Source organism: Podarcis tiliguerta, assembly GCF_965153285.1.
Source record: "Podarcis tiliguerta genome assembly, chromosome: 5".
Taxonomy (NCBI): Eukaryota; Metazoa; Chordata; class Lepidosauria; order Squamata; family Lacertidae; genus Podarcis; species Podarcis tiliguerta.
The window spans coordinates 64,401,239-64,422,393 of NC_139538.1; the positions used below are offsets into that span (position 1 = coordinate 64,401,239).

At 40.3% G+C, this 21,155-nt stretch overlaps 1 protein-coding gene across 2 annotated transcripts in view; it reads left to right on the forward strand.

The window, feature by feature from the left end:
• The window catches only part of PRKG1 (protein kinase cGMP-dependent 1), a 653,626-nt gene that overhangs the window by 201,403 nt on the left and 431,068 nt on the right, over positions 1-21,155 (forward strand). For both annotated transcript variants that reach the window (XM_083443672.1, XM_083443673.1), the window contains one exon: positions 1,055-1,221. In XM_083443672.1, coding sequence (XP_083299798.1) covers positions 1,055-1,221 — 167 coding nt within the window. The remainder of the gene's footprint in view (positions 1-1,054; positions 1,222-21,155) is intronic.

Below are 21,155 nucleotides of genomic sequence, written 5' to 3' on the forward strand. Positions count from 1 at the left end.
ACTGAACTATGGGGATTTTTGAAAAGGTTATTCAAAAATTACAGAACTATTACAAGTACCACTGGGAAGAACATGGTCCTTTTAACGGTTATTGAAAAATATAATTACGAAAAGCTATGTGGTTACTCTATATTTCTTTCATTAAAACCAGATGACCTCAAACCTTTAAAGAAGTTTTTATGTAACTAAGATACCTCTATAATTTTTGGTATTTGAAGCTGGGGGAACTGCTGAGGTAAAGTTGGTGGGAGTTAATACATGAAGTTATTGTTGTTCACAAAAAACATTCCGTATTTTTCGCTATATAAGACGCACCAGACCACAAGACGCACCTAGTTTTTGGAGGAGGAAAACAAGAAAAAAAATATTCTGAATCTCAGAAGCCAGAACAACAAGAGAGATCGCTGCTCAGTGAAAGCAGCAATCCCTCTTGCTGTTCTGGCATCTGGGATAGCTGCGCAGCCTGCATTCACTCCATAAGACACACACACATTTCCCCTTACTTTTTAGGAGGGAAAAGGGGAGTCTTATAGAGCAAAAAATATGGTAGTTTTCCTTGCGGAGATGTCTGAATTTTGGACTGCTTTATTCCAACAATATGATTGTAGTTTTTTGTATTTTTGACTAAGAGAGAACAGTTAACAAGTCCCCAGTTTATGTACATTCTGTTTCAATGGGTGCTAAGCATAGACCAAGTAGTGACAGTATTTGCATAACTATCCTCCTCTTGTGGTTCATAAACAGGAAAGGTCAATCTTAAAAACAAATTCTGAACATACAGGTGTTCAGCACCCCACTTCCCACCCCCACTCCCCTGCTTCTAGATTTAGATTTTGTGAATAAGTTGTATTGTATATGCATGCAATGGTGTGTGTGTGTGTGTGTGTGTGTGTGTGTGTATGGTATGTGAATTGTTTGTTATAAGTATTTTCCCAAACTGAAAAGTAAGAAGTTTTTAAAAAAAAAATATTTCACATCACACAATGACATTCACACATGCTGCTTTTGGGAGTTGATTAGCATATTTTGACATATCTTTCCTTTCTCTCCATAGGTCAAAGGATCTAATAAAGGAAGCTATTCTTGACAATGACTTCATGAAGAATCTAGAACTGTCACAGATCCAGGAGATTGTGGATTGTATGTATCCAGTGGAATATGGCAAGGACAGTTGCATTATCAAAGAGGGAGATGTCGGTTCACTGGTATATGTCATGGAAGGTATGTCGTACAGCTGTTTCATTCATATATATATATATATATGTTTTCCCTCTTAGCTGCTTCCAGAGGGACTATCACTATATTACATGGAACATTCTATAGTGGCTAGAGGAGGCTACTCTTATAAAGCATTTCCACTCATTGCATGTTGCTTTCATACCCAGTATGGTACTTTAATACTAGAATCCATTTTTAACTATATCAGTAAGTGCAGTGTATCTGCACTTACACCAATTCAGGATTGGGAAATCTGTGGCATTCCAGGTGATTATTGGCCTCAGTCTCCTATTATCCTTGACCATTGGTCCTGATGGCTGAGGCTGATAGAACTGGAGTTCAACAACACCTGGTGCAAGGGTGGGCAGAATTCATATTTGAGTGATCTTTTTTGTTCTTTGCTCAAACCCTGAGATTTATGAGCCAGAGCCTAGTGCAAAAGACACACACTTAGATGTAAAGAATTCTGAGCCTAGGACTTGTTTTGAGTTCTAGAACTGCCTGGAGCTCATAGTCCACTCCTTGTTACCTTCAAGGATTCTTCATTTCAATGCTATAATTTAGGGTGAGAGGGGAAACACGTCTTGTTACTGCTGTTCTTAAATAACTACAACTAAGAACTCCTCGTCTATTTCAAACTACCCAGAGACCTTGCAGTAGATCCATATCTGCCCACTACTGGTCATTAGGGCTACAGGTAACCCACCCTGATTACAGTGCATTGTTTTGAACAATACCGCTGAAGTGAGAGTGTTGAAAATCTAGTCTCTTTCACTTTGAGTGAGAAACCATGTGGTGGTGTTTGGTACCCTGCTGCTATACAGAGGTTGTGAACACACTTATCTGCAGATTGGGAGCAGGGCTAGAGTACATATTGAGTGAATGGATTGGACTACACTGGGCAGAATCCAGTGCAGAGTTTTGTTGATACAGACACAACCTGAGGATTGCTTCCTAATGTAACAGTTTAGAACACTGCTATATTGTGCATATTCAGCTGAGTGAAAGGCACACACATTGCAGAACTACTTAGGAAATTTCACTATGCGTATTATCTAGATGTATATTTTAATCACGTTTGCACGATGTTTTCAGATCTGGGGATGATTCACAGTTTCTGTGAAATTCTAAACTGGAAAGCGGACTTAATACTTTGATCATACCCTAGGGTTGTCATATTTCAAAAAGTAAAAACCAGGACACCCCAAGCTTTTTTTTTTTCCTTAAAAAAAAAAAAAAGCCGAAATAATGTGATTGATTTGCCTAAGATCCAGGACAAAGTGCCGCCTTTCAGAAATCCCCCTCGGACCTCAATTCCACTTTGAAATCCTGGTAATGTCTGGGAAAATCCAGACATATGGCAGTCCTATCATACCCTATCATCTCTTTAACTATTTAGTTACATGTGGAATCCTGTTGTCATCTTTGGAGTACACAACATAAGAAGGTAGTGACTGTAGTTTTAGACTGTCAAAAAACTAGAAGTTTAAAGACCTGTATTTGAATACTTGAAATGACCTGTTGTCATTACTACATATACCGTATTTTTCGTCCTATAGGGCGCACCGGCCCATAGGACACACCTCGTTTTTTGGGGGGGGAAATGAATAAAAAAAAATTATTTCTCCCCCCCAGCCACGGCTGCCGCCCCAAGCCTTGCGCACACCTGCCCGAAGCACAGGGCGCCCTCTGGAGGGCGCCCCGTGCTTCGGGCTGCAGGCTGCTGCCCGCAAGCCTTGTGAGCCCGCGGGAACTCCCGCCGGGCTTGCAAGGCTTGCGAATAGCTTCCTGAAGCCTGGAGAGCGAGAGGGGGCGGTGCGCACCGATGCCTCTCGCTCTCCAGGCTTCAGCGAAAGCCTGCATTCGCCCCATAGGACGCACACACATTTCCCCTTCATTTTTGGAGGGGAAAAGGTGCGTCCTATGGGGCGAAAAATACGGTAGATCATTCATTTTAGGAGATCAGAAAAGTGAAAAATTATCACTTAGTGCAGTGTTTTTAATACTAAGATTGCTGATTATAAAGTACCTTGATAGCTTCATGCATTATAAGTATCACTTAATTGCAAAATATTGTTCTTATCCTTAATTTGTATTACATGATGTAAGAAGTTTTATCATGTTGCTACAGCACTGTCAGATGTTCTGAAAAGGAGGAACTGAAGAGCTTTACAGTCTCAAGGGCCCAAGATAGGTTTAATAATCTATCTGTTTCCTGTATAACAATTTAATTTCAGAGAATATGACAGGCTTCTGAGAACTGACTGAGTTTTCTCCTTGTGTTTTCAACACCTTTGAAAAACAGCTGGTGGTGCAGTTGTTGGCACTGCATTTATACATGTTTTATTTGTCATTATCAAAGGGTCTAATTTGGCAGATTTTTGTTCATGTTTGTGGGGTTTTTTTGCACCAGTAAACAACCCAGGCAAATTGATAAATTTTCTGGTCACAACCTAATACCATGGATTTCCAAGATATTTAAGGCTGCTTGCTAGGGGTTGGATTGTAGAGTTTTTACGGGGCTCAGTGCATCTCCTATAAGTCTCTAGCTTTCTGGTTTGGTGTGGAAAAAATGGACCTATTATTACAATATTGTGTAGTATATTGATTTTCTGGGTAAAATGATTTTCTGGGTAAAAATGAAGCATTTTTAGTTAAATGTTTTCAATGACAGAAATTTAAGCACATACTTACTCACCTGTTGAAATCTATGAAACAATGTTTAACTTTGCCTGTGTCAATCATGCCCTTCCTTGTTTTGGTTGCTTAAATAAATAAAAGGGGCCTCAAAGTTACAAATTATGCTTTGAAATGTAATTTTATTCCAAAACCTTAATGCTACTCTTAAATCACTTTTTTAAAAAAGCTGCTGTCGTAAGTTTGTTTTCCTATCCTTTTAAGGCTAAGCCCTTTTGTCGAAGAGCAGTTTTGTTTTTCTTTCAGCTTTGGGAATGCATGCTTGGCTAGAACAATGTTGTGCATTATGAATTGGTGACTGAGAGAGGTCCCTGAACTTGGTAGCTCAATCCTAACTATGTCTACTCAGATTTAAGTCCTATCAAATTAAATAAGGTTTACTCCCAGGTAAGTGTGGCGGTTATGATTGCAATTTTTCCATACTGTGCAGGAAGCAGTACTAACAAATTTTATGTTGCAGTTTCATATAGGAAGCAATAACTTCAAAATTTCCATTGCCATAATATATGAGAACAAAAAAATACATTACCAGGAAATAATGGCGTTTCTCAAAATGTTAGTATTATATTGATATTTAAGTGGCACTGGCAGAGGAGAACTTCAGGTTCAATTAAGAGTGCTTAATCCTCCTGCTACAAAAGTCTCCAGGACATTTTTATTACCTTCCCTCATCCTGGCAGTCTCTGAGACTAGAAATAAGCGCAGCTAGGGGGGGAATGGTCTCAGGGATGGGACTTTTGCAGAGAAGAATCAGTGGGTGCTGGAGGGTTATGCACCTCTTCCTCCCACCTAGTGATTCTCCCCTGCAAGTGTTGCCCTCGGTTCATGTTATACTTTTGGGAACACTTATCACTTGACACAATTATTCAGCATCATCCTAGGTGAAATAGCAACTACTTTATTTTGTAAATGAGCTGCTTCCAGCATCTGGGTGTGTTGAAATGCATGGGCATGGGCACATCTTAATTTTATGTGAAACGGAAATACTTTTCAAAATGAAATTCTCGTATTCTTTATTTATTAAAAAATACTTGTGTACCACTGTACCATAAAAAATATCAAAGCAATTTACAACAATATCAACATATAATAAAAACAATGTAAATGCTTAAAGTCAAGAGCCATCAGCTATTATGAAAAGAGGATTGTATAATTTTCTCCATAGGACTGGTGGCACAGAAGTGCTTTCAGCAGGTGTTGTTAAAAGCTGAAACAGAAGGCACCAGCTGAATCTCTAGTGGCAGAGCATTCCACAAGACTAGGCCAATGACACTAAAGACTTGGGTTCTTGTTGTCTGATGAGCCTTTCCAACTCCAGAGCTAGCCAATGACATATCTTGATGACTGAGCTGGGATATAAGGGTTTTGGCTGTTCCTAAGGTACAGGGCTTTGTAAATTAATACAGATGGACCATGGTTGGTCTAGAGTGAGATAAACCAGGAGCCTGGTTTTGGACAATGTAATGTTAAGCCAATCCATGGCTTACCTCACAGTTGTGCAGTAGTGACAAGAGGGCAGAAGGAATAAAGCAGCTGCTACCTTATCTCTGGAAATCTACAAAGCTTCCCATTCACACTAAGCCATGGTTTGGCAGACTGGGTCAATATATAGATATAAATGGGGTGCAATTTCTACAGAGCTCTTGCAATAAATAGAGAACCTTAAAAAGGTTGAGAATTAGTGCTAACCTGGATTGTAAGAATTCATGTGCCACAGTACTATTGGCTCCCATAAAGTTGTAAGGTCCCTGCAACGTCAGCTAGCTGTTACTGGGAAGTACAGCCCAGTCTGTTGATGGTCACTAGATGTGATAATGCAGAGAATGCTTTCAGGCTTCTGGAATTTATCTGGCTTAACCAGTCTAGGTGTATCTGCGTACTGAAAATGAAATTATAAAGAAATTAAACAAAGTAATGGATAATGGCAACTAGAGTGATGTGATGGTAGCAAGATCAAATGCTTGTTTTCACTGGTAATATACATTTTCACTAGAGCTTACTGATTCATGACTACCTGCAGAATATACTGCTTATTCTGTACTCATTTACCACACAGAGGAGCATATATTTAATTAGTTGACATTTTTGTGTTTCAACATTTATGTGGAACCTTAGAAATACTTCCAGAAGTGTCTCCCTTCTACCTGCACTACATCTTTAAGCTTCATGAAATGTTGAGCTCCATAATTCCAGGGTCTTCCTGGGTCAACCGTTAGCAGTGATCCAAAGTGGACCAGCCTCCCATACCTTCCTCTTTCCTTATTTTCCTGCACAACACATATCAGCATCAGACCTCAAATTATTTTTAAGAAACAATTATTCAGAGGGGGCCAATCTGCTTTTCAAGTGCAATAGAAATTGGTGCATAGATGAACGTTCTCCTTTCTGCAGCCCCTAATGAATTTTCTTCAAACAGTTTTAGAAATCTGTATGCAGTTTGCAGCATATGTAAACTCTAATTGCTGCTGTGGAGTTTACAAAACCCAAAGGTGCAGCTTACAGACATTCTAAGCTCTGCATGCTAAAATGTTTATGATGTCCACAACTGCATCTCTAGTGCAAAAATTCCAGTATATAGAGTAAAGACTGAAGTGTACACTAGATACATTGCCTGTAAAATTATACGGGTAGAACTTGGATGTTTTATGGAATATTATAAAGGGAACAAAAGTGCATCAACTCTAGTTCTCTTCTGCAATTGGGGCAATCAAGCAGGCCTCCTCCCCAACGCACACTATCTAGCAACAATTTGCCAGTGATTAAGCTTTGTGAGGATTCTGGACTAGACGGTTCACTGGTCTGATCCAGCAGACTTTTCTTATCTTCTTAGGAATCTTGTGTTATCCTTGTTTCTTCATTTGCAGTAACATGTTCTACTGCTTTACTAAATGATTTACTTTACTTTTCTGTGAATAATGGTGCAAGGGATGGTTATGCATCCAAGAGAACACACTGAGTGGAATTCACTGTTGCGTTATGATGTATTTTCAGTGTGTGCAAGCACTGGCGGAGGAAAGGGGGGGCAGGGGGAGCACATTGCCCCTGGCAGCGCAATCTTGGTGGGGTTCCATCATGGCTGCTTCCCTGCCCGTGCTGGGCGCCCCACCCCCGTAGATGGCACGCCCCACCCCCAGGACACGCGCCAGCCCCGCCTCCGCCTGCTTTCTGCCCGCCCCCCCTGATGCCGGAGCATGAAGCTCTGCCACTGTGTGCAAGCATTTCAGCTTACTAGACAGAACTATTCCCCCTCTACTCCCTCTGTATGTGGGCAGGGGGAACGTGGGGGAGGAGAGGGTGATTGTTCTTTGCAGGGCTTTTGCTGATGGAGCTCATTAGGTGAATTCCACCCATTATGTTTAAAAGGGAAATTAGTTACATAGAAGTATTACATTGTATTACTTATATTGCATAACTACCAATACTGTATTTTTCTTTATTGTTATTGTCTATGCCCATGAGTGTTTGCAATTTCAATACATAATTTTGGTTTTGATGATTGTGTTATTAGCTTGTCTGAATTTTCCTAAACCCACTTGATTTTTAGCAGTGTTTTGTTATTACACTTTTGGCAGTGTTGGTCATGTTTCTGCATGAGAGATTAGTTGTATAACACCATGCAAAAAACAATATCATAAACAGGATGTGTTTGTTGTGGTTATACATTCCCCATAAGAGCACTCAGTGAAGAAGCATGGCATTTATTAGCATGAATTCCGGCAAACACTTTCCCCTCAACCTGTCAACGATTTTTTCCCCAATCGTCTTCTGACCTCCCACTTCTCATTGGTGATTATGATACACAGTAGTATTTTATGATGCCTAGCATGTGCTAAGTCTTTTAAAAACCAGGACTGGAAAAAAGAGAGAAAAGTCTGAAAGCTTATGCAAAGCTGCACTTTCTCCCTAATAAGGATGGCTGTCACTGGAATGGTATGAAATAGCCATGCACTGCCCCTAGTCATGGTCATTGGATGCACTAACAGAGCAGTGTCAGAGCAGCCATCAATAACAGCAACCATGCTCCCATAAGGGTTGTGCTGTTTGTGCATGAAATGAGATAGCACATGCTCCATTTGTACTTCGCTTATTGTTATCATTGCAGCAGGCTTCCCCCCACTTACGCAGGGCTTACATTCCAGGCCCCTGCATGATAAGTGCAATCGCATAAAGTGGGGAGCACCCCACTTTATAAGGAGGGAATGTGAGGAGGAGAGAGATAGAGAGAGTGCACAACATGACTCCAGAGTAAGAAGACTTGGAAGCTGGCGACTCTCCCAGTGTGCGGAGAGGCAGTGGTGGGGGGCAGGGGGAGTGAGGTGGACCAGGTGAGTGTCAGGGGGATGAGGTTGGGCTAGGCAGGTTGACCTTCTGCCCCCTCCACTTTCCCCCCAAGCCCAAGCATGAGCAAAGTCAGGGGGAGAGAGAGAGAGTTGGTGCCTCATTCCCAAGCGGGGGATCGGGGTGCTCTGCATGTGTGCAGGCTCCACCCCAAAGCACACTGGCTGCAACATGCCACAGACAGGCATGGAGCGCCGCCCAGATGGGGCGCCAGGCAGAGGCAGGTGGACAGTCTCAGGAGGGTGAATGTGCTGCCCTGGCCAGAAGGCAGGCGAGCGAACAAGCAGGTGGTCAGAAGCCAAGCTGAGGCACCTCTCCCTCTGTGCGCCAGGAGGGCCCCGGCTACTTCAAGACTTGGCAGTTTTGAAAGTGCTGTAGCCCTTCCCTTGCTTGGTCAGCAGCTCTGAGCAACTTCCAGGCAGGAGAGAAAGCCAGCCTATTTATTTATTAATTTTGCAGAGACTCGGATGCACCTAAGGGGGTGGGGAGGGTGATGCTTGTATTACATTTCTATCCCATGTATCCCCCATGGAGCTCAAGGCCATGTACTGTCCTAAGTATACCCAGCTTCCAGTGAAATCTCTCTGCTTCTCTGCCACTGATGGCAACGATAGTCAGGGTTCCCATAGGGTCACTACCCACCTAAGTGCACATCATGGGTGGACCAGCGTACATACCTTCACTTCAGTGACATCGCCATTTAGTTCCCATTGCAAGAAATTAGATTTATTTCTACGAAGTTGAAAGTTCAGGATAGCAAAGACTTTGCAGTTGTGGGATGGTTGGTTTTCATTTCTGTGCACCTGCTTAAAGGCATCAGCTGAGGCTGTCACACCCCATGAACCTGAGCAATACCTGGAGGTAACTTAGCAACCATGTCCTAGAGCGAATAAAGTGTTGGAAGATTTGTGTGTGCGGTGTGAGTAAATGTCCCCTGGAGACTGCTTGAAAGCATCAGGCTAATTCTCCATGACCTCTCACAACTCCTAAATTCTGCTAGAATGCTGAAGCCGACACAGAAAAGGGAGAAGTGAAAGAAAGGAGACTTTTAAAGTTGAGGAGCATACAAAGCAAAATTGGGCTGGACATGTATAGTACAGTCGCCAGGGCCAAAGCCAATTATCCTTTTTCCAATTATACTCGGCCCAAAACATTGTTACAGTGTTCCAACAGCGTTTCAAAGAAATGTAGTTATGTTTACTGTAAAGTCCATGAAATAAATTTCTGTGCGATATTCAAAACCACGCTTCCTGTCATTGATGCCACAAGGCAATAATTTTTGGTTGGTTTTCTTGTGGCCTTCTAGCTGTTGTTGGGTTCCACCTCCCATTATTCTCAGCAAGCATAGCCAATGGTCAGGGAGTGATGCGAGATGTAGTCCAATAACAGCTTGAAGGCCACACTTTCCCCACCTGAGCCAGTATCTTTGCTTAGTTTAGATACAGAATAAACAGCTGAAGCTCAGAGCTCAGTTATACTTCATTTTGTTATCTTAATGCAAAGCAGTAGTTCACTGTTCTGCTTTCTTTGTGTGCCTCCTTTTGCTAAACATGTTCAGCTTTCTTCAGTCATTATTTTTAATTAAACTATTCTCAAAGGTCATTATGAAGAGAAGGTGCGGCATTTTAATACCGCCAAGGCTGCACTAGGTTAACAGCTATCAGATGTGTGGGTGTTGCTTCTTCCTAATGAGGATCAATGTGTTATTTCACATTTTGGAAGTAGAAATCTTTATCCTATTGCGCTTCTTCCAAAGGTGTCTACATTAGTGTGCCATATTTAACAACTGAATCATCATGATTCCCCCACAACAATATAATTGATCACTTAAATGATAGCCCTATTATAAGCTTTTTAATGAATGCCAATATAAATAAATTTACAGTTTTAAAATATTATTTCACAAGAATTGCAGTTTGCATGAAGTATGAGGGCAAGTAATTAATAATATTTTATTTTAGAGCTGGATGCTCATAGGAAGAGATCAAATTTTGATTTAAAGCAAATCAGATCCCTATATTGAAAATACATAAACTAGAGGTGTTTGCAATACTTCACAAAATGCTTGAACAAATAAATGAGGATAGACTAGCTGAAATTCCATGTTATGTTGAGCTATGTGATCTTTTTAAAAATAAAAGACCCCAAAAACTAGTCTGGGCAGACTGTGAAGTGGAGCAGGGAAAGGACCGGCAAGGCTCAACATCTTCTCTGGTTGTCTTTCAGTTTGTAATCACCTTCCTCACAAATAATTTTCACTCACTGAAGTAGGATCAGGGTCAGCAAGGGTAGATCATTATCTTTTCTTTATTTACTTTATTTAAATATTTATTAATCCTGCTCTTCAGTCAGAAAAAGTCCTCAAGGTGCTTTACAGATCACAAAAAGGAGGCAGCCCTTGACATTGGGCTTCTAATCTAAAAAAGCATGACACAAAAAGGAAAATGGGTTGAGAAGGAATGTAAGGAAACTCCTGTGCACATTCTTAGTTGCAAGTTCTTCTAATGAGCAGCTTGGGTGAAAACGTTCAGAGAATAGGAAGCAAAAGTTGCTTGTTTTTTAGGGGCTCCAACAGAGTATCCTTTGTCTTTCCTCTTCTGTAGCCTGATGTGATGGCTACTGCCAAGTGACTGCTGATAGGGGGGGAGCCTAGCTCCCAAATTTACTTCGGAACAGGGAAATGGAATCTTGTAATTAATAGCAACAAACTTAATGCTGATGTTGATAGGATTGTTTTCTCTGTCCGCATTGCAGAAACTGCGTGCATAATCTATGTGCATAATCTGCACATAGTTCAGCTCAAATTTTGTTTAGTAGATAGGACACCAGAGACGAAGCAGAGTGTTTCATAAAATAGCAATGTGTTGCTGCTGCATATCAACACAGATGATATGGCACAGATCATATGACACAAACTGACATAGAAATAATTTGGATTTTCAGATGTACAGTGGTACCTCGGGTTACATAAGCTTCAGGTTACAGACACTTAAGGTTACAGACTCCGCTAACCCAAAAATAGTACCTCGGGTTAGGAACTTTGCTTCCGGATAAGAACAGAAATCGTGCTCCGGCGGCGTGGCGGCAGCTGGAGGCCCCATTAGCTAAAGTGGTGCTTCAGGTTAAGAACAGTTTCGGGTTAAGAACAGACCTCCAGAACGAATTAAGTACTTAACCCGAGGCACCACTATACCCTCCATTCTGCAGCACTGATTGGAAGTGAAGGTATTTAGCTCAGGGAAAGTCTTTGCAAATACTGAAATGACAGTTACATGATCATTTACAACATAGGTGGACAACCCACAACCCACCCAGTATTTCCCAGTGCCCTATTAGTCTGCTAAACAGGCTAAGGTGTGCAACTTTCCCCATGCACCTTCCTGCCCATCATAGTCACTCTTCCCTCCTTACCAAACAGCTCTTAGTCAGGCTATGGGAAGCATAACTGCCAGCAGCAATCATCTGGTGAAAGATGGGATCACTGTTTGTTGTGCTCCTCTATCTGATTCCCAGCTGATGAGTATTGAGAATTCCCACACTTGCATGCCAACGAACGTATTTTCCGTCTATAAGATGCCCCTATGTATAAGACGCCACCTATTTTGGGGGACTCAGATATAAGAAAATGGGGGGGGGGGAGATGTATTCGTGTATAAGACGCCCCCTAATTTTTGACTTTATTTTTAAGGGATAAAACTAGTCTTATACATGGAAAAATACAGTATGTCTGCCTTTGGTTGGTCTATGGTTTGTTCTGGTTTGTGTCCCATGATTCAGCATAATTCAAAAGAATGAAAGGAATGGGGGTGGGAACAGGAAAACCCAGCAAATTCAGAAACATTACATTAAGGATTAATGGTCAGGTGGAATGGCTGCTATTGCTGGGAGAGGATAAACAAAATGTCAACTGAACTCCTCAGTCTGATGAAGTGGGCCTCACTCTTCTGCAGCCAGGTATGATATCCACTAACAGATAATAGTACTGAGAGGGGAGGATTCAAATGGCCTTTGGCTGAACATGAGCTAATGACCATGAAGCTTTATATTCAAAAGCTACAACAATAGACATTGGATGAGTATCCATTACCAGTTGCAAACTTCCTGTAGGCATCTAGTGGCCACAGTGAGAATGGGATGCTGGGCTAGATGGGTCTTTGTGTGATCCAGTAGGGCTCGTCTTATGTTCTTAGGAGCTGGCTCTGGTGGTTGGAATATGCTGTGCTATTTTTGTAGTAGTTTAGATTCACAGCAATGGATATTTTTATTTTATTTATTTTTACTAGCATGGAACAAAACAATGTTTCGTTAGTATTGTTAAATGATATCTAAAAATGTGTCTCTGTTCCTTTTCTTGCAACACAAGTAATTTTTTTTTTAAAAAAAAGTCTTATGATTTAAAGCCGTCAGCTTTTTGTTAATGTAGTGTGAAAAGCTTGCAAGAAAAGAAAATCAGCATAAATTATGCATGAAATCAAAGGAGTAGTTATACAGTTCCTGCAGTAGTGCCTGAGATTTGGTACAAAAAGTGACAGCATATTTTGACATGTAATTGAAGCCCTTATGCATATAAACAGTTTTGGTAGGATGTAGAAGTCATACAGAGAGCTCCTTATTCATTACATAGCTTTGAAATAATAATAAGGAGGAGACTGAACCACTCAGAAAAAAATTGACATAGTACCATTTGCTAAAATGGGATGGGGGACTATTTTCCCAGAGCCGCTCTCCACTTTCACTTTGATATGGAAAAAGTTAGCATGGGAATATGAAACAGCCTTGCAGATTTCTAGAAGCAGGCTGAGAGTTTAAGCTGCTTCAAAAGCATTTGCTTGCATGCCTTTCCAATGAAGTGTGTGCTCCCACACCATATTTTACTGGGGGTGGGGGTGGGAATCATTCAGTGTGGTAGAAAGTTTACTATAGAAACTGTATATAACAGCAAGCATGTTAAGTTAATTAAGGTAAATATATTTAAGAATAATTTTGAAAATGCATAATAAATCTTATCAATAAGTTAGTAAGCTGTCTTTGCAACAGAAATATCAAATTTCATTTATGCAATAAGATCTTCATAAAGATAAATAATCTCTCAGCCTCACAACCACTTGCAGCAAGTGTTTCTATTCAGGTTCAATGGGTTTGATGATTATGATTATTCAACAGAATTCTTTAATCAGTAGCAGTAACAATGAAAGAACAAACTTTTATGAATTGTATTGTTAGAAGAAAGAAAATATGTTTTGTGAAGTATGGGAAGAGAAAGAAAAGCTGCTGCAAGTCAGGAACTATTGCCTTTTTCCGGTGTGTGGAAGAGTATGTTGATCAGGCCCAACAAAATGCTTTTAATGTCTCGCTAGCCCCCGGTAAAATTTGTGCTGCTCCTTCTGTCGCCTGAGCTCCATGAGTGGTGGCTTTCAAAGGGAAGGAGAAACATTTTTGAAAGGAAAGCACTGGACAGGGATGTCTTTCTCCCCATCCAGGAACCTTTCCATCCAGGCCAGTGTGTAATAGGAAGGGAAATCTCTCTCTCTGCTCTACAGAAGTTGATCTTCACTCCTCTACTGATTGGCATGGATTGGCAGAGGAAAGAGGGGACACTATTATGTCTCCCTGTGTGTCTTTCCATAAACTGGCTATGTCAGTTTTCACTTTAAAATGCACATCACTGGCATTATTTGGAAGATTAGCCAGCAGTCAATGTGGCCATTGGTGTGATAAGGGTTAGGTGCCCTGATATTATTATTATTATTATTATTATTATTAATTATTTGATTGTGTACGGCTGAGAAGACCTTGGTTGGAATCATGAAGGATACCCTTCTCCCCATGTCTAGTTGTAAACTTGAGGGTAAACAAAAGTCATGATCTTGGGGGATTGCTTTTGCTTTTCTGCCTTTTATCACAAGCTATCTGAACACATGTAACCAAATGGCCTGCAAGCATCTTTAACACAGTTCACCTTGGAAGTTCCCACTGATTCTGTGTGACATGATGAACTGCAGGCTAAACTGTCCTTTCATTTTTGTGGTTGTGTAATTCTCAGGTTGCATAAATGGACAGTGAGAACAGTCGGAAGCCCGGTTATAAAGGACAACATTGTAACATACAAAATAATGTACAGAAAGATGAATTGGGGCAGTCATTTTTTTAAAAAACACACACCATAAGATAAACACAAGAAGGCATCTAGAGAAACTGAAAGGTGCCCTATTTAAAATGGTTAAAAAGAAGGACTTTTCGTAACACATAATTAACCTGTGAAGCCAGATATCATTGACTTAAAGAGATTAACTTTATTCAGAAAGATTAGTCATTAATGAGATCATCCACAGTTACATTGTATGGGATTAACAACAACATTTGGGAAACATCCTGCATGCTTCGTGGATGGGGGCTGTGGGGGGAGGGATTTTAATAAGAAATATGAGAAGTGACTACAAGAGATGAGCTTTATGCTGTTTTATGTGAGTACAAAGTTACAATCACTCTCTGCAATTATTGTTCTTAAGAATTCTTGGCACACTTATTTCAGCCACTTCATAGCAGTTATTTATTTAGTTCATGCACAGATCCTCATATGTGCAGAGATGCCTGGTTTTCATCCTTAGTAAATAAACTTCCTTCTTTTTGTATGTACGGAAGAGAATTTATTCTCAAGCTGTACAAATGGACCAAAGACATGTATGTTTTTAAAGTGGGTATGGCATGGGCAGGCATCCTAGGAAAATGTACTAGTTCAGAAAAATAGCAGGGAGTAGAAATGACCTCCTGTCTTACCATTCTGCCTAGCACAAGCCCATGTGGAAACGTTACGGCAAAACTCTTCCCCATGAGAGATCAGAGGGTGGCAACATGAGAAGGGCTTTGTCTGCAGTGGCTCCCAAATTGTGGAATGTCTTTGACTGATTACTATGCTATACATCTTTTAAATGTTTTTTTTTTGTGGGGGGAGGGGTAATTGGTTTGTGTTTTTTTGTTCTTGTGATTATTACGTAGTTTATGTTTTTATATTGTATTCTTATATTGTGACCCAGCCTGACATCTATGGATGAAGGGTGGTATCTCTCTCTCTCTCTCTTTTGACGAGACTGAACAAAAGGGTCTTTTAAAAACAACAACATATGAATGAAACAAATAATAACATATCTATTTTTATGTTGTGAGCTGCTTTGTGTGCATGAGTACAGAAAAGTAAAATGCAGTTGTTTATTATTATTTAATAATAATAATAATAATAATAATAATAATAATAGTTAATAGCACCATATTTAGCAGGTCTTACAAGAGGATCTTGGCATTTAATAATGTTCATATACAGTGGTAACTTGGGTTAAGTACTTACCGTAATTCGTTCCGGAGGTCCGTTCTTAACCTGAAACTGTTCTTAACCACTTTAGCTAATGGGGCCTGCCATGCCGCCGCTGCGCGATTTCTGTTCTCATCCTGAAGAAAAGTTATTAACCCAAGGGACTACTGTATTTCTGGGTTAGCAGAGTCTGTAACCTGAAGTGTCTGTAACCTGAAGCGTATGTAACCCGAGGTACCACTGTAGATGCTATATTGTCTGGTGGAAGAACAATCAGGCAGGACACAGTCACTTCTGTGTACTTCTTTTATGGATTATTCTTTAGCTGTATTTTAAAATTCAAGAGTACTCTTGAGTACTGGTGAGCAGAGGCCTTTTTAAAATAAAACCCTCAAGCAATGCATTTGTTTGATAGTTAATCCACTCCGACAGAAGTGTCAATGAACGCAACTGCGGTTAATGAAAGCTTAGTGGTTCAAGTTCTGGAGGAAACAATTCAAATATAAGCTAATGAATATGATATTAACAAATTGCCTTGCAACCCAATCAATTATTAATAATACAGATTCCACAGTAACAAAATCTAGGAAGCTTTGTCTAAATTGTGAGCAATAGAAAAACCAAACATTGATATAGTACTGTTTCCCCTATACATTGCATTCAGCCTGTCTCCAGAGGCGTGGTACTATCTCTGTTGGCAGGCATGTAAATACAGACTTTAAATTGCTCTGTGGGGAAAATCCCATCTCTGAATCATGTATGAAATTGACCTGGAGATTTTGGCAAGGTATTAATAATTTAAAGGTGACACACTGAGTTTGCTTTAGGACTTGTCCATATTCACCTTTTTTCTGATTAGTCCTGACATTTTGCCCACTGTGTGTCCTTAGCTTTCTTTAAAATATTAGCTTCTTGCTTTCTTCCCTTTGCTTAAAGGTTAGAACTTCAGTGTACAACGTGCAGAAAGGATAGATGTAAGGATGACATAAACATATTAAAAACAAAATGGATTTTTGTTTCTGATTATAAATAATCAAACTGACCTTGTTCTAGCCTGTGCTCTTTTAAAGACTTTTGCTACCTATTAGTTTGTTGCCAGCTTTACATTCCTGAAGAAAGTCAGTGAATTCTATGCTTTTCCTCATTCTGTAATCATAGTTGATGTTGATGTTGTTTGTGCCTGCTTCTTTCCCAGCATTATAGACTCAAGCAAAGCTTTCTTTTATCAAGCAGATCACTTAGATAATGGACTCATTTATTTTCATAGAAGTTAATAGAGCCTCAAGAATTTTCTTCTTGTCAGCCCTCCTTTCCCACCACTCCCACTAGATACCATTTATTTTATCTTTTCTAAAAACAGCTGAAATATATCGCAATAAGGGTTTTAATAGTATTCTGTTTATTTTTATTTATTTATTAAATTTATATACCACCCTTTATCTGAATACAAAATACATAATAGCAAGTGGTTCACAAGAACATTCAAGAATTCCTACCATCTCTCTCTCTCTCTCCCCCCCTCTCTCTCTCTCTGTGTGTGTGTGTATGTGTGTGTGTGTGTGTCTGTCTGTCTCTCTCTCTTTCTCTCTCTGTGTGTGTCTATATAGTGTGTGTATTATTTTTACCCTGTGAACAGCCTTGAGACCTGCGGGTGTAGGCCAGGATAGAAATTCAATTATTATTATTAATAATAATCTCAGTGCTGGGGAAAGGAGCTAAATAGCAGCTTCAGGGAGCAGATTTTTGTCAGGGCTGTGGTCAGGTCTGCTCAGCTTTCTTCTCAACTGCTGTTTACACAACAAGAAAGTTACACATCAGCCCAGTCAGTATGGCCACCAAGGGTACTGGGAGTTGTAGTCCAACATCTGGAGGGTTGCAGATTTCTCCATCTCTGTGTTAAATCTTTCAAGGCAGCTCATCACACTCCAATACCTTATTTGCTGTCCTCTCTGATACAGTCCAAGACACAAGTCCTGCTTGCTCCTGCTCTTAAGTGGAAGTCAGTAAAACCCAGAACAGTAAAATGGATGAAATTGGGGGTAAGGGGTTTTTTAAAAATGCATTACTTACATAAGAAGCCTGTCCAAATCACATTACACAGGCGGCATTGTTCCAAAATGAGAGATGCAATTAAGAGAGGCTTTCTTTAATTATCCTTATGCCCCATTTAAAGCTAATTTACATTTACTTAGTTGCATTCACACCAAAGCTAAGATTCCAGTTATATCTAATTGTTGCAGAAGTTTATTAGACGTAAATTCAGTTCCTAACTTGCATGGATTCAAAGGGTTTTGAATGAATGGCATGATTGGCTCTTGGCTCTGCAGGTGGGTTTCTTGAAGAAATTTCATCAGCCTTTGCTGTGATAAACCTGGGTGGGAGTTTTGGTAAGGCTCCAGGATGGATAAAACGTCTGTAATGAACCACGGATGTGTGCGTATTTCTCCACCATCTGTCTTTTGCTTATCACCAGAACAGTCCTCTTGGACTAAAGGTAGGAAATGATTGCAGGAAAGTTGCAAAGGTAATTGTACAGCAGTGCATAAAAAGAGTGCTGCTGGATCAGCCCTAAAGCTCATCCAATCGAGCATTAGGCTCCTGGAGTGGCCAACCAACTGCCTTAGGAAGTGCACATGTCATGAGTGGAATAGTTGTCTTCCCCCCATGATCCCCAGGAATTGGTATTCAGAGGCTGCATTGATGACAAATAGCCATTGGTAGCCTTATCCTCTATTGATGAATTGAAGTCATCCAAATTGCCAATGATCTCAACATCTTGTGGACTAGTTTAGCTATGCATTGGGTGCAGCTTATATTTGGGCCAATACGGTATAGAACAGCAAGTTAGCAACATAACACATTTAATATCAAAAAGTGTCAGTAAATATTCTAGATGCAGACAGAGCACATTTTCATGCAAGCCACTATTTATTTTATTTTATTTTATTATTTTACAATTACACCATTGTAATCCTTATTCAAAAGAGACTCCTGTATCACTTGATGATTTTTTTATTTTTTATTTGGAAAAGAGGTTGTAAGTAGGAATGATAAAAGGGTGGATTACCACAAAACTGCGAGTGAATGGGGAGATGAATTGCTGGGGAAAGGGGATGAGAGGACTAATTTCTTGAGCTCTGTCGTCACCTTGATAAATTCTTTATTGCTGAAATGGGGAGAATGGAATGGGGAAAATCACTTTTTCCTATACATTTCCATTTGAGTTCTCCCTTGATCCCCTGGTGCCCATTGGTGGTGAGGAGAGAAATTTGGTTTCAGAGACTTGCGTCTACTAAATGGTGTTTTCTGAGGTGCGTGTTGACTCTTAATTCAATTTTTCTTCACCTCACCTCCAAATCCTGTGGTTGCATTGAAGAAGAATGTATCAGCCTCACTTTGCCACCAGACAACCATGCTAGCAGTGGGGGAAGGAGCAGGGAGGGAAAGTTGCAGGTGCAGGCAACATACCAAAAAGTCCAGTCTTGAAGCTCAGTTATTTCTTCCTCTCCTTCTGCCCTGAAGGCATCTGCAGGAGATAAGGATTCGTGGCTCACTTCATTGGCTAGGTAGTGCTCATCCAATGCAATTCATCCAGAGCTGTTGGGGGGGGGCAGGGCAGAGGGTGTATTCTAGTCTATTCTAAGCATTGTATTTTATTGCTTAATTAGGCTCCTACACTGATTTTCAGGGAAGATTGTCTCTGAAAGCAGTTTACAATAAAAAGAAAAACAATAAAGTATTTAAAAGCACATAAAGCATTTAAAATTACAAAAAATGATAAATATATTACAGTGGAAATATAAAAACCAGCAAAACACAAAACAGCACAGCTAAACCTATTACCAAACACCAACTTTTTAATTTAAGTCCACACTCAGAATTGACTACCAGAATAGGGGGGACGGGGGCTACTATAAAGAAGGCCCTGTTTCATGTGCCCACCAACATATTTGTTTATTTTCTTATTTCTACCAAAGTGCCATGCATCTGGTTTTATGGAGGCACTGATTAGATCCAGATCTGCTTAGCTTTAGAAAGTTGGTGTCTTTATACCATTCCCTAGGACCATGATTTTTTCACCCTACTCCTTAACAAAAATGTAGTTAAAGAGACATTTTCATCATCCTGTATTTTTCTACAATACTAGGATCTCTTTTACACTAGTAAAGATCCCCTCCTACCATGCTCCCTCTCAATTTATGATTTCAGCATGTCCACATGCTTCTTCCCTGCTTCCCTGCTTTATCTATATATAGTAGGATATAATCCATATCTATTTATCTATCTGCACACACATACACACTGGACACACTCACAAATGAAAGAAAACATTAAACATTTCTCATCTGTCTTGTTGTCAATTAAGAACAATGAGTGAAAAATTATGACACCTTTGGGTTAACCTGATTTTTCTGTTCCATTTCAGCTTCTTATAAAATATTTTGATTACTTTTTGAGAAGGGTGGAGATTAATAGTAACTTCAAAAGGGCTTTTCTTGAGCTGAGGAAAATTGCATAGAAATTCTCTCTCTCTTTTTTTTTTTAAAAAAAGATTAATATATGGATGTAAGAGAAAAACAATTATTTTTATTCTCTCTTGTTCACTTTTTGCTATTGTCAGACTAAACAGTCACACAACAAAAAATGTGTATTAAGCTCCCAACTCAGTCTACATGTCCAGTGCCAGAATTCAATCCAGCATCCATTCCTATATATATTTTAGCTAACTTCCAGTTGTAACTGTCTATATGCCTGCTGCTACTGAGTCCAGCTTGGATTGTCTTTTTGCATGCATGGCAGAAGTCACATAGACTGTTGTTTTCCTGAGCTTACCCCAAATATGTTCTGGATTCCCTCCCCCAACCCCCTGGAGTCGAAGCCAGGGTGGGGAGCAGTGGTAGATAAGGAGTACACGGGAAGAGGAGAAAGAGGGGAAGTCCTGCTGCACAAGTGCAAGTCCTCATACAGATGGTTTACCTTTTTTGTATGTACCTGATGTTGTGTGTTTGAGTTCCGGTCCTGGCAGCACACTGATGAGGCCTGTGTCATTATATTAGTGAATGCTGAGCATACATTTCAGCTGGTTATAATTTTATTTTTGTGGAGATGCACAAAAAACCATTCGGTGCAGTATGCATCAGTGGTAGTTGTGTAACACCTGTTACACATTACTGGGTATTTTCTGGAGGCAGAAATGTACTGTGATGGTTGTGTGTTTAGGCTGTAATTCAGCCCAAATCTTCCACTGGTGGATTTGTAAGTAGTACAATATATTATTGCAATTGTCTAGTAATATGCAAGTTAAGGTAAAGGTAAAGGGACCACTGACCATTAGGTCCAGTCGCGGACGACGCTGGGGATGCGGCACTCATCTCGCTTTATTGGCCGAGGAAGCTGGCGTACAGCTTCCGGGTCATGTGGCCAGCATCACTAAGCTCCTGGTGAACCAGAGCAGCACACGGAAACGGCGTTTACCTTCCTGCTGGAACTGTACCTATTTATCTTCTTGCACTTCAATGTGTTTTCGAACTGCTAGGTTGGCAGGAGCAGGGACCGAGCAACAGGAGCTCACCTAGGCTCTGTGGTTTAACCCACA